At 43.7% G+C, this 10,641-nt stretch overlaps 2 protein-coding genes across 4 annotated transcripts in view; both read right to left on the bottom strand.

Moving 5' to 3' along the window:
• Nucleotides 1–2,502: 2,502 nt before the first annotated feature.
• On the bottom strand, nt 2,503–6,816 carry LOC133169262 (protein delta homolog 1). 3 transcript variants are annotated; one of them, XM_061301304.1, is made up of 6 exons: nt 6,675–6,816; nt 6,354–6,435; nt 6,184–6,241; nt 5,850–5,980; nt 5,319–5,460; nt 2,503–4,444 (listed from the first exon to the last, which is right to left on the bottom strand). In XM_061301304.1, the coding sequence occupies exons 2-6, from the start codon at nt 6,403–6,405 to the stop codon at nt 3,652–3,654; spliced, it is 1,176 nt and encodes a 391-aa protein (XP_061157288.1). In that variant the 5' UTR covers nt 6,406–6,435; nt 6,675–6,816; the 3' UTR covers nt 2,503–3,651. The 3 variants fall into 3 exon arrangements, with proteins under 3 accessions (XP_061157288.1, XP_061157287.1, XP_061157289.1); XM_061301303.1 differs by having other exon boundaries at nt 6,354–6,675; XM_061301305.1 differs by lacking the exon at nt 6,354–6,435 and having other exon boundaries at nt 2,504–4,444; nt 5,850–6,241; nt 6,675–6,772.
• A 68-nt stretch (nt 6,817–6,884) lies between these two features.
• Nucleotides 6,885–10,641, bottom strand: part of wdr25 (WD repeat domain 25) — a 44,195-nt gene continuing 40,438 nt past the window's right edge. Inside the window, exons 13-14 of the transcript XR_009718386.1 lie at nt 10,136–10,254; nt 6,885–7,037 (exon numbers count right to left, since the gene is read on the bottom strand). The gene's annotated coding sequence lies outside the window, so the exon portion shown is untranslated. The remainder of the gene's footprint in view (nt 7,038–10,135; nt 10,255–10,641) is intronic.

Below are 10,641 nucleotides of genomic sequence, written 5' to 3'. Positions count from 1 at the left end.
TGAAAACTTTTAGCTCTTTTCATACGCTGCAGGGGCTAAAAGTTTTCACGCAGGTGCATTTAACGAGGCAATCACACAGACACTCCATTAGGTACACCGCCATTTTCAAGTGTACCTAATGACAGGCCACTTTATTAGGGAAATATCATGGTCAAAGGTCATAAGTGTCAAGCTCCAGTCCTCGGGGCCGCGTTCCAACATGTTTTCCAAGGGACCCTCGTTAAGCGCACCTGCGTGAAAACTTTTAGCTACTTTCACGTTCTGTAGGAGCTAAAAGTTTTCACGCAGGTGCACTTAACGAGGGAATCACACAGACACTCCATTAGGTACACCGCCATTTTCAAGTGTACCTAATGATAGGCCACTTTATTAGGGAAATATCATGGTCAAAGGTCACAGGTGTCAAGCTCCAGTCCTCGGGGCCGCGTTCCAACATGTTTTCCAAGAGACCCTCGTTAAGCGCACCTGCGTGAAAACTTTTAGCTACTTTCACGTTCTGTAGGAGCTAAAAGTTTTCACGCAGGTGCACTTAACGAGGGAATCACACGGACACTCCATTAGGTACACTGCCATTTACAGGTGTACCTACGTCACTTGGACACTAGATGGTGCCACACCCGCCCTCACCCCCACTTTATGATTGGCTGTTGGATCTGTGACGTTACTTGGACACTCCATTAGGTACGCCGCCATTTTCAAGTGTACCTAATAACAGGCCACTTTATTAGGGAAATATCATGGTCAAAGGTCACAGGTGTCAAGCTCTAGTCCTCGGGGCCGCGTTCCAATATGTTTTCTAAGTGACCCTCGTTAAGCGCACCTGCGTGAAAACTTTTAGCTCTTTTCATACTCTGCAGGGGCTAAAACTTTTCACGCAGGTGCACTTAACGAGGGAATCACACGGACACTCCATTAGGTACACCGCCATTTTCAAGTGTACCTAATAACAGGCCATTACGTCCGTCCGTCCATACATACATACATACATACATACATGCATGCACGCACGCACGCACGCACGCACGCACGCACGCACGCACGCACGCACGCACGCACGCACGCACGCACGCACGCACGCACGCACATACATACATACATACATACATACATACATACATACATACATAAATAGCTCACTCATACTAAAACATTGATGAAAACATTACGGCTTATGTTCGGGCGCTTACTAATGTCTCATTTTGTTGTCGATGCTGTATGAGTGTGAGCTAAGTGTCCTGGCTTCATTGCTCATCTGGAAATCATTTGAGGTGAGTGTGGGGTGCCAACCTAAAAAAAAGAATACCGTAACTGGATATAATGTGCTCACCCTTCAAAGGAAAGCACTTTGGATTCTTTCCATCTGCACGTTAGACCCACGCACGTTGCGCCTCATCCGTCAAAGGGTCAAGGGTTAACGTGTGCTGCTCTGCTTGCTCTGCTGCTGCTCATAACTTGGCGAGGAGCCATTTGAAGGAGGAGGGCCCCCTCTCCGGAGGTCATATGAACACAGATGAACATGTGTGGTGAGGGCCCCAGTACACAAAAAGCTCTCTGTCTACATGTTAAAGTTATGTTTGGGGCTCAGTATCAAGCGTTCATGAATGGCTGACAATCGTCAACAACTAGTTTTGTTTTTTCCTTGAACAATTCTGCCATGTTGTTTCCTGTGGTCGCTCTATAAAGTTCCCACAGGTGATACTGTATGTATGGGCCCCTGTGCAATTCACCTAATTCATCAAATATTTCTTTCATAGACCAAACACTGTTTAGAATCATATAGTTTTCATCTGTTAAAAAAATAAACAAGCCATTCAGTGGTTGTCTTTCAATTCTACTGTTAATCTGTAAATATAGTACCGACAACACCAGCATTGAGCACTGACTATGAAAGAGCGACGTCTTGTGGTTGTAGTGCAGATTACACCATGACGTTTTTGACATTCACTCACTGAAACTTCAACGTAACATGCTCAGTTAAGTCCACAGTATTTTTAACGTGCCTTTCTCTCAATATACTCAACCTTGTCTTTATATGCATATAAAGTTTCCATGGTTTTCCTCAACCTGTAAAGCAGCATTTTAAGAGGCTTTAAGAATTCTTTGAACAAAATTTCATTTTTCCCCTCAGGGTGACTTGTCAAGGTTTGTCCACTAGAGGGAGACAAAGACTGGAACCCGACTTTAATACGACGTGTAGAGGGCAGTGCCTACTTATTCAATAACATGTCACCTGTCTTGTAATTGTTTTGATATCTTATCGCGATGCTTAATGTTATTCGTCAGTATAATCTTGTTTGAGACAAGCTAGAAGATCTGATAGACAAAGTAACAAGGTAAGGCACCAAAGTGACAAGTGGAGTAAAAGCCTATAAGCCTGCGGTCAAGATTTGAATCGGCTTACTATACATGGTCATTCATTCATTCATTCATTCATTCATTCATTCATTCATTCATTCATTCATTCATTCATTCAAAAACTTACTATACATGGTTATATTTGTTGTTCCAATTGAATCTGTTTTTTTTTCCTGGCATGTCACCCCAGTTTATTTTGATTTATTCTTATATGTTGATTATTGAAGCATTTTACACTTATATATTGTTCTTTTTTTGATGCCGCTGAATTCTGTGTGACTTCAACAAATTATGAGAGGGGAATGGTTCTGAAGAACAGGAAAACATATGTCACCAGCTAATAAATCAGAATATTTTTCCATACTGCTGCACAAGTGTGACTCTCACAAAATGACACACAGCATCAGCACATTTACAAGTCATCGATATAGTTACATATACGATTTTTGAAAGGTGTCAGCCTGGAGGACATTTTGAAGATTGAGCCTACCTTCATTCAGAAGTAAAATCGCACAGATACTTCAAATGGGTTCCAAAACAATCAATAATAATAATACTGAACAAGGTTATAAAATGATAAATATACAATATGCACTTCATCTTTAAAAATCTCTTCAAGTCTTTACATTTTTATACGAGCACTTCAACAACATTCTCAGGAAATCACAATGTTCCATCATTAGTTAGCTACATTTAAACCAGGATGTTGGGATTCTGGTCACCATTAAGCATGGCGCGTTGTTTGATTTTATTCATTATTGGCACAAGTAGAACATTATTATTATCTTTTGGCAACACGTTTTTGCATTCATCAACATGGACAATGCACACTGGTCCATATGGTATGAAAACATTTGCATATACTGAACTAATATCATAGTGAAACGGCACAGAACACGTTGCTATTTGGTATAATACATTTTTCATAATGTCACACGTCAGTGGTTCTCAAACTGGGGTCCTCAGATCACCAGGGCTCCGCGAGTTGTAACTTGGGGGTCCACAAAAATAATGTCAGCTGATGATGGGCAAATATTATAATTAATTCAATTGAAGTTACTTCCTTTCATTTCTGTCCAGTAGATTGAAACATTCAAAAGCTGAATGATTCCTGAGGCATACTGCGGTTATGTTTATTGACGTTTTTGAGGGAGGTCCTTGGAAAAATGTCTCCCCTGTAAAGGGTCCCTGGACCCAAACAATTTGAGAACCCCCACAATCCAGTGTCATGTTTGTGCTCGACTGTACATTCAAGGTCCGCTTCTGCTTGACATTCACTGCAACACTTTTCTAAGGTCAGATGGAGGTATAGTTTCTCCCGAAGCTGTTCAGTCTGATCTTCTCCGGGAGGATGATGTTCACCGAGTGTTCCGTCTCCTCGTGGCTCGCTCCGGTCGCCTCCTTCAGCAGGTGCTCCCTCTGCTGCCTCACGAGCTTGCTGTACTTGGCGTTGGCCAGCCACGCCTCGCAGCGGCCGAACAGGACGATGGCCGAGGTGGCCAGGATGACCAGGCAGGTGAGCAGGGCCAGCATGCCGAAACAAACAAGCTGACCGTGGCTGGACAGCATGCCGGGGGAGTGGTGCACCGTCTCTTTAAGCGTGATCTTGAGAAGATCCCTTTCTGGCGGTTGGAGGAGCTTGTGGAAGGCGTGGGCGGGGAGCGAGTAGTGCTGCGGAGTCAGCGAAAACACCTTGTGGTCCATGGGCTTGGCGGCGGGCTGTTTGGGTTTGGCTTTGGGCCGGTGCTGTGTGGAACACAGCGGGCCTGAGAACCATTTGGGGCAAAGGCAGCGGAAGTTTCCGTCAGGTTGGCTAACGCACGTGGCTCCGCTGGCGCAGGGCGCTGCGGCGCACGGAGAGAAGCCGGTGTCGTTGCAAGTCAGCCCCACGAAGCCTGGTGGGCAGGAGCATGTGAAGGTCGCCTCGTGGTTTGTGCAGTTGCCGCCGTTTAGACACGGGTTAGATCTACAGACGTCAGGAGTGATCTCACAGAAGTTTCCGGAAAATCCAGGGGGGCACAAACAGGAGGAGTGGGCTTCCAAGGAGTCACCCGTTTCGGTACAAGTACCTCCATTCTGGCAAGGAGAGCTGAAAGACAGAACAGAGGAGATGACGCTCACAGGGTCATGAAGGTCATCACTGACAGTGGATTGGGTCACTCATTGGACGGATGGATGGTATTGATTTTGAATCCAGCTAGTAATAACCCCGAGGGTGCAGAGGCCAGAGGTCCATGTCACCATTCTACCTGTCTTATTTGTCATCCCATCATTTTTGCACTTGCTTGTGTCAAGGCGAGAGACGACTGTTCATTTTGTCACATCTGTCGGCTCACTTGATGCGCCTTGACTTGTCGACAATACTGAACTTCAGGTAGGGGAAAAAAGAAGTCATTTCAAATCTACTCGTCTTTGTTGAAATGTTGACTGGAATGAATACCTTGCATCTTTTTGTCATTTCATATCGACTGATTAACCTCCCTGAATACAAAACAAAAATAGCTCTTTTACGACTTTAAAATATTGAAGGATACGTGATATGCCATTGTAACACTTTTTTTTTTTTTTTTTTTACCCTAACCCTTTCCTGAAAATATCCCATGGATCACTAATTATATCGCTTCAAACTGAAACATTGATTTTTCTAAACTGTCAAAGCAGCTGGGGGGCCGCTCATTGTCATGTATGACTGCCCCCCCCCCCTTAACAGTGTGGCGTCACCAAAACAATTTTCTGATGTGAGCCACTCACAAAAATTAATTGGTTGTGTAATTTCACACTTGATGGGCACGCCGGCGGGCCTTAAGAGACGGAGCTATTTGTAAACAAGCAATGAATAAGTCAACTTCCCATTATATGTCCTCTTTAAAGCGCCGCTTTTATGATGCTTAGTCGCTGAGGTCAATTTGTGTGTCTTCATCGTGGAATACGGTTGCGTTCAAGGGACAAATCAATTGTCATACCCATCACTGTGACAGATTTTCCTCCTCAGCTGACAGGTTGGTCCGGTGAAACCTTGAGGACAGACGCACAAGTATCCCCCCTCTCCGGTCTCGATGCAGGTGGCATTCCCAGAGCAAGGCCGTGACGAGCATAGGCGAGTATCTGTGGTGACACGCACAAAAATATCTTTTTAGCTGTGACAAGTCTTTCTATCCCCCCCCCCCCCCCTCTTTTATTCCTTCCCTCTCGCTTTCTTCCCACGTGCTTGGCAACGTTTCTCCCCGTGTCCTTTATTTCCACTGCAGCATTCGTGGCTCTAACGCCGAAATTATACACTGTATAATTTGGAACGTGCGCTCAAGTACCTTGTTAACAAGTGAAGAGGGTCACCTTTAGCAACCTTCTTTAGGCACCCTCCCCCTCTCCATCTAAAAATACATGACAGTATATTTCACGTCCGCCCCCCGGGGCTGAGTGTGACTCACTCCATGCTGTGGGCATGTCTGCTGCTGTGTGTGTGTGTGTTACTTAATGTGTGTGTGGGGGCTCACCTTGGTCACATAAGCTGCCCACCCAGCCCTGTTGACACACACACTGCCACGCTTTCTCGCAAGAGCCGTGCAGGCAGCCCGGGAAACGGATGCAGCGCTCGCAGTGGTCTCCCTGCCAGCCTGGTTTGCACCTGTGAAAAGAAGAGAAGAAAAAAAAAAAAAAAAGGGGAACAATCCTAATGCTAGCGTGCTGAGATGAGGCTTTGATGATGGCCAGAAAATCCATTATGTGGATAAACAAAAGGCAGTTGATGGATTCTAAACAATACCCGAGCGCTCCAGTGATGTATTGAAAACACAGGATATGAGTTTTTCTTATCACAAGAATCACTACCTGCACTTTCCAGTTTTCTCACAAAATCCATTCTCGGCGTTGCAGCTGCATCCCCAAGCTCAGGAGAGAGAAAGAGAGACGTATTGTTTTATTCATGTTGCTGTTGAATTTAAAAAAAAAAAAAAAAAGCTGCCAGAGTTGACAACGTGATGCATGTCTCACGGCATTACCTCCAGCGACGCCCGTCACGGCTACAAACAAGAGCACGGCCGTGAGATGCATTGTGAGTAAATTCCTGCAAACAAGCGCAAACTGCAAAACGCAAGCACTCTTGTTAAAAGCTGACAAATGATGACATCCTACAAGTTGAAGACACGCTTTTTTTTTTTTTTGCCCATCATTTTTGGATCGGAGCGGCGCACCCGAACGCGTCTGCATGCACAAAGCACATGCGTGCATTTTAGACAAAGGGAGAAGAAGGCACTTCTTTCTTAAAGCTTCACTTCAACCCCAAAAAAGCTTTCCGATGGTTGATACACAAATCATCTTACCTTATGTAGCAGCGGAATGCAGTCCTCGGATGATCATATTTATCAGAGGCGTCGGGGCTGGGAGAGCCAAGAGCCAGGGCGCGCAGATGGAAGTGATAACAGGGCTGCTCTCGATGGAGAGGCAGGGTGCGGGAGGAAAAGGTGGGGGCAGGAGATGGATGGGGGGGTGGGACCCGGAGGTTTTGACGGGACTGCTGCATTGAGCAGCATCCCCGTGCCACAAGCTCCTCCTACCTCATAAAAGGGAGAGTGTGCGTAAAGGCGGCATGATTGTGACGACCTCTTGCTAATGGCAGAAGGAACTCATGCAATCAAGGGCCACCACTGTGATGATGCCTCTGACTTCCAAGGTATTGGTTTGATCTGAAAATAAAATAAAAACAGTATCAGTAAAAGTACACGACTTCAATACAAATTTATAAATGACGCCGAAAGGAAACATCATTTCAAATGTTTGTCTAACCTCAATTCTGGCAGCCTAGCTGAACATTCAAATATATTCCATTTGATGGTCACTTGTTGCTAGGCAGCCTTCATAGGGCACAGTTATACCTGCCCAATATGCCAATAAAATAATAAGATGAAGCAAGCACACGAGGAATTCATTCGAATAGATAGTTTGGGATTGAGAATACAGTTATATGTTTTATATCGATAGAAAGATACAAAACAATTTTGTCACCAAAAAGCAACAAGCTATCACTTGCTCCTCATTGTATCGTGAAACAAAATAGCTTGCACACACAGCGCCCATCTGCTATCCATAATAATGTCCGTCTATTTTTAGTCTGCTCATTGCTGTCCACTGTCTCACCCTTAAGGCTGCCAAGGATGGCGCTATTTTCCTTTGAGAATATAATGTTAATTATGATGACGGAGCTCATTCAGTCATGCTCGCCTGTTGCATTAAGACTCAACTTGATTTTGGTTTTTTTCTGGAGTGAATCATGCGGCATTGAGTTTCCACCAGGTATGTGTGCCTCATTGTCTAGACTGAGACAATGAAAGCAGGGGACTCTCATTTGAATCCAAATAGCACCAAATCAATATTTTCTTTTATCCCTATCAAATTGCTTGTGAGAGGAAAAAGAGGAAAATCCCCGGGATTAATGTGTTTTTGCCCTTCTCCAGTCCGCAAAGGGCTACCAGCAGCAGAAGAGATGGATAACCTGAGATTTGATGCGTTCTCTCGGTTCAATTTGTTTTGTGCGCTTATTGTCCATCCTCCTGGGACGGTGGGCCTGAGCATTACATTAAAATCTTGTTGCCCACAGGGGGTGCCTGGCAGATTACAGTCTGCGCTTTATTAGCGGGAAGGAGAGTCGTCCTTCGATTTTTTATATTTTATTTTTTTTACCAGCCGGCTCTAATCTGGCATTTATCTCATTTAATCTATCAATTTTATGTTCGGGTCGTGTAAATCAGGATGAGCAGATGGTCTGGTTGGAACAAAAGTTTAAGACTAAAACATTCAGGATGTTGCTTAGTCAGACGTAGATTAAAAAAAAATTAAAAAAATGAACAGGGAATAACATTTCAAAGAATGACAAAATCACATTTAAATATAGAGGTCAAATATTGAATATTGGTGAATATTAAATGCAAAAAAACCCAAAAAAAACAAGGCCCCGAGAACTATACCCAGAGGAACACCGCACATACTCTTCTTATTTAGTTAGAGCCTGCTCCCATTTCGTTCTCAAGAAGATAGACGTACGCCTCTGCTATCTAGGCTCTCGCATCTTTTTAAATCAAAAGAGCGCTTACTGTGCTCGAGAATATTCCCGTCTAAAAGCCATTGAAAATCAAACCGCCTCTGTTATCTAGCTACTATTTGTCAAATATTCAAAAATTAATCGTGTTCCCAGTGTAGAAACAATTTCCAAAACGCTATCTATTTGTTAAATCTCCCAGTCGCTAGAAAGTGCATGCTGGGGAGTAGATATTTCCACTTTTGACAGCTTGAAGCAATTCTCACTTCCAAACATTCAGAAAGATTAGATGTGCACAAAGAAGATATCGAATAAATCAAATTACAAGCGGTTATTTAAAATCTGCACAGTAAAAACTGGGAGTGAGTCAGACTCACAGAATTCATTGAAATTCTCAGCACGGGGGCAGGAGAAGGGAGAAGCTCTATCAGCATGCAGCGATATGATTAAACAAATCCCAAGCCTGTCAACAAATACAGCCAGGCCAGCCACATTTCAGTCCAACGTGCTAAATAAACAGGATACACCATCTTGCACAAAAACAGCAGGGTATTGAGGCAATGATGAATATGTCGATCGCAATCATCATTTTTAAAATGCAAAGCAATTAGCATGCTGAAAACTCTCGATTACCGCACTTATTTGGAAGGAATGCTCAATGTCAGCGAGGTGTTCTTTCTAACATTGAGCATTAATTAAAGTTTGGAAGTCTTGAATCCAGTCTCATTAGATTGGTGTCTCTATTGAAGTGGTCCGTGAGTGTAAATACGTAAATTTGGTGGGATTAGGTGGCTCATTTAATTGCGAGCGAGGTGAAAAGGTGAGCGATAAAAGTGCTCCGTCATTTGCAGCGCGAGTCCCATTAGGACACTAGAGCAGCTGGAAACGAGGCCCGATACCATCGGTCGGCGCTGAGGCCACATGGCCGCCTGACAAACTGCTCCATCATTCATGAGCGTGCAGAACGGTGTCACTTTTGTTATTGGCAGCATTTGGAGCATAAGGGGAAAACAGATATTTGCTGTCAGAGACGACAACAAATTGCGTACTCAGCAATCAAAGTTACACTGTAAAAACAAATTTTAAAATTCTGCTGCGTAGTAGTTTGAGTGAATTATCTGAACGAGCCGATGGTCCCCTTCAGCGCAATTTCCAATCGCTTTTTCTCGAGGCCATTCATTGGTAGCTTTGCCGGGACAGCACAATGTCCCACAATTTCTTTTGCCCTTGCTTTCAAGTCAAGTGTGCTATGGCAAGTTTGCAACCATCAAAAACCGTGTGTGAGTTGCTACACATGACAAAAAAAGAGAATTATTTCAGAAAAAAAAGAGAAAAAAAAAGGCTTTTTTTTGTCCTGCAGCATTTTGTGAACGTATCTTGCACTTCTCTTACATCATCGGTGAAGCAGAGAAATGTTGCAATTCATCAAAAAGACTTTTCTTCCATCCTTTGAAATGCTAAAGACCACCATTTTTTTTTTGTTTGTTTACAACAATGCATCACTGTGCTTTATAATTTCCAATTTTGACTCCAAGATGGATGTTTCCAGCAGAACCAATTAAGCCTTTTTGCAAAGAACTGCCAAAAATCATCAGTACACATCACAACATTGATGGTCACATTAAATCCACAGGGCCAGATGTTAAGAGGTCCAAAGTACCCAACAGGCTTCCCACGTAGGAACCTCAATGACTCCGAACGCCATTTGCCATCTGCGCTGATGCGAGCCGCTGCGTTGTGAAATGTTACCTAAATTTAATTAGCCGAGGTCGTGCTGTCCGTCCTCTCCATGGCAACGACGGCTTTGCGCTCGTCAGGATGAAGATGCTGGAAGCAGATGGATGAGACTGATGGCCACTCGGGGAACACTGATAGAAGAAGAAAAAAAAAAAAGAAATTGAGAGGAAACTGTCAAAGTAGAAAAATGAATCCAGTCCATGCAACATTCACTTTAGTGTTACCAAGGGAATGCAGAGAAAATATAGCAGAGGCAGTTTAGGCGGTATAGAATGTCACTTTTACGGTATCCAGCAGTGAGAATAACACACTGATATACTCGTAAAAGTATAAAGTCACCACATGATTGTCAGTTAAGGGCTGGTTGTCATTTTATGGCTCGCTGGGTTCAAGTTAAACTCAAACTATGTTGCCAGGTTTAAAAGTAATGACATGATTGATGAGATTCCCCAAGGTAGAGTTCCGGGGCCCATTTTCTTTCGAGAGTTTTGTGCTTATATGGCGCAATTTTATTTTAT

Source organism: Syngnathus typhle, linkage group LG16 (genome assembly GCF_033458585.1).
Source record: "Syngnathus typhle isolate RoL2023-S1 ecotype Sweden linkage group LG16, RoL_Styp_1.0, whole genome shotgun sequence".
In the NCBI taxonomy this organism is placed as follows: domain Eukaryota; kingdom Metazoa; phylum Chordata; class Actinopteri; order Syngnathiformes; family Syngnathidae; genus Syngnathus; species Syngnathus typhle.
This window is presented reverse-complemented; position numbering and strand designations above follow the sequence as displayed.

Coding starts and splice junctions, on each gene's coding strand:
- LOC133169262 (XM_061301303.1), bottom strand. CDS start 6,582: ATGCACGCATGTGCTTTGTGCATGCAGACGCGTTCGGGTGCGCCGCTC. Junction 5,981..6,183: donor GAGAAAACTGGAAAGTGCAG/GTAGTGATTCTT, acceptor TTCTTTTCACAG/GTGCAAACCAGGCTGGCAGG. Junction 4,445..5,318: donor AAAATCTGTCACAGTGATGG/GTATGACAATTG, acceptor TCTGTCTTTCAG/CTCTCCTTGCCAGAATGGAG.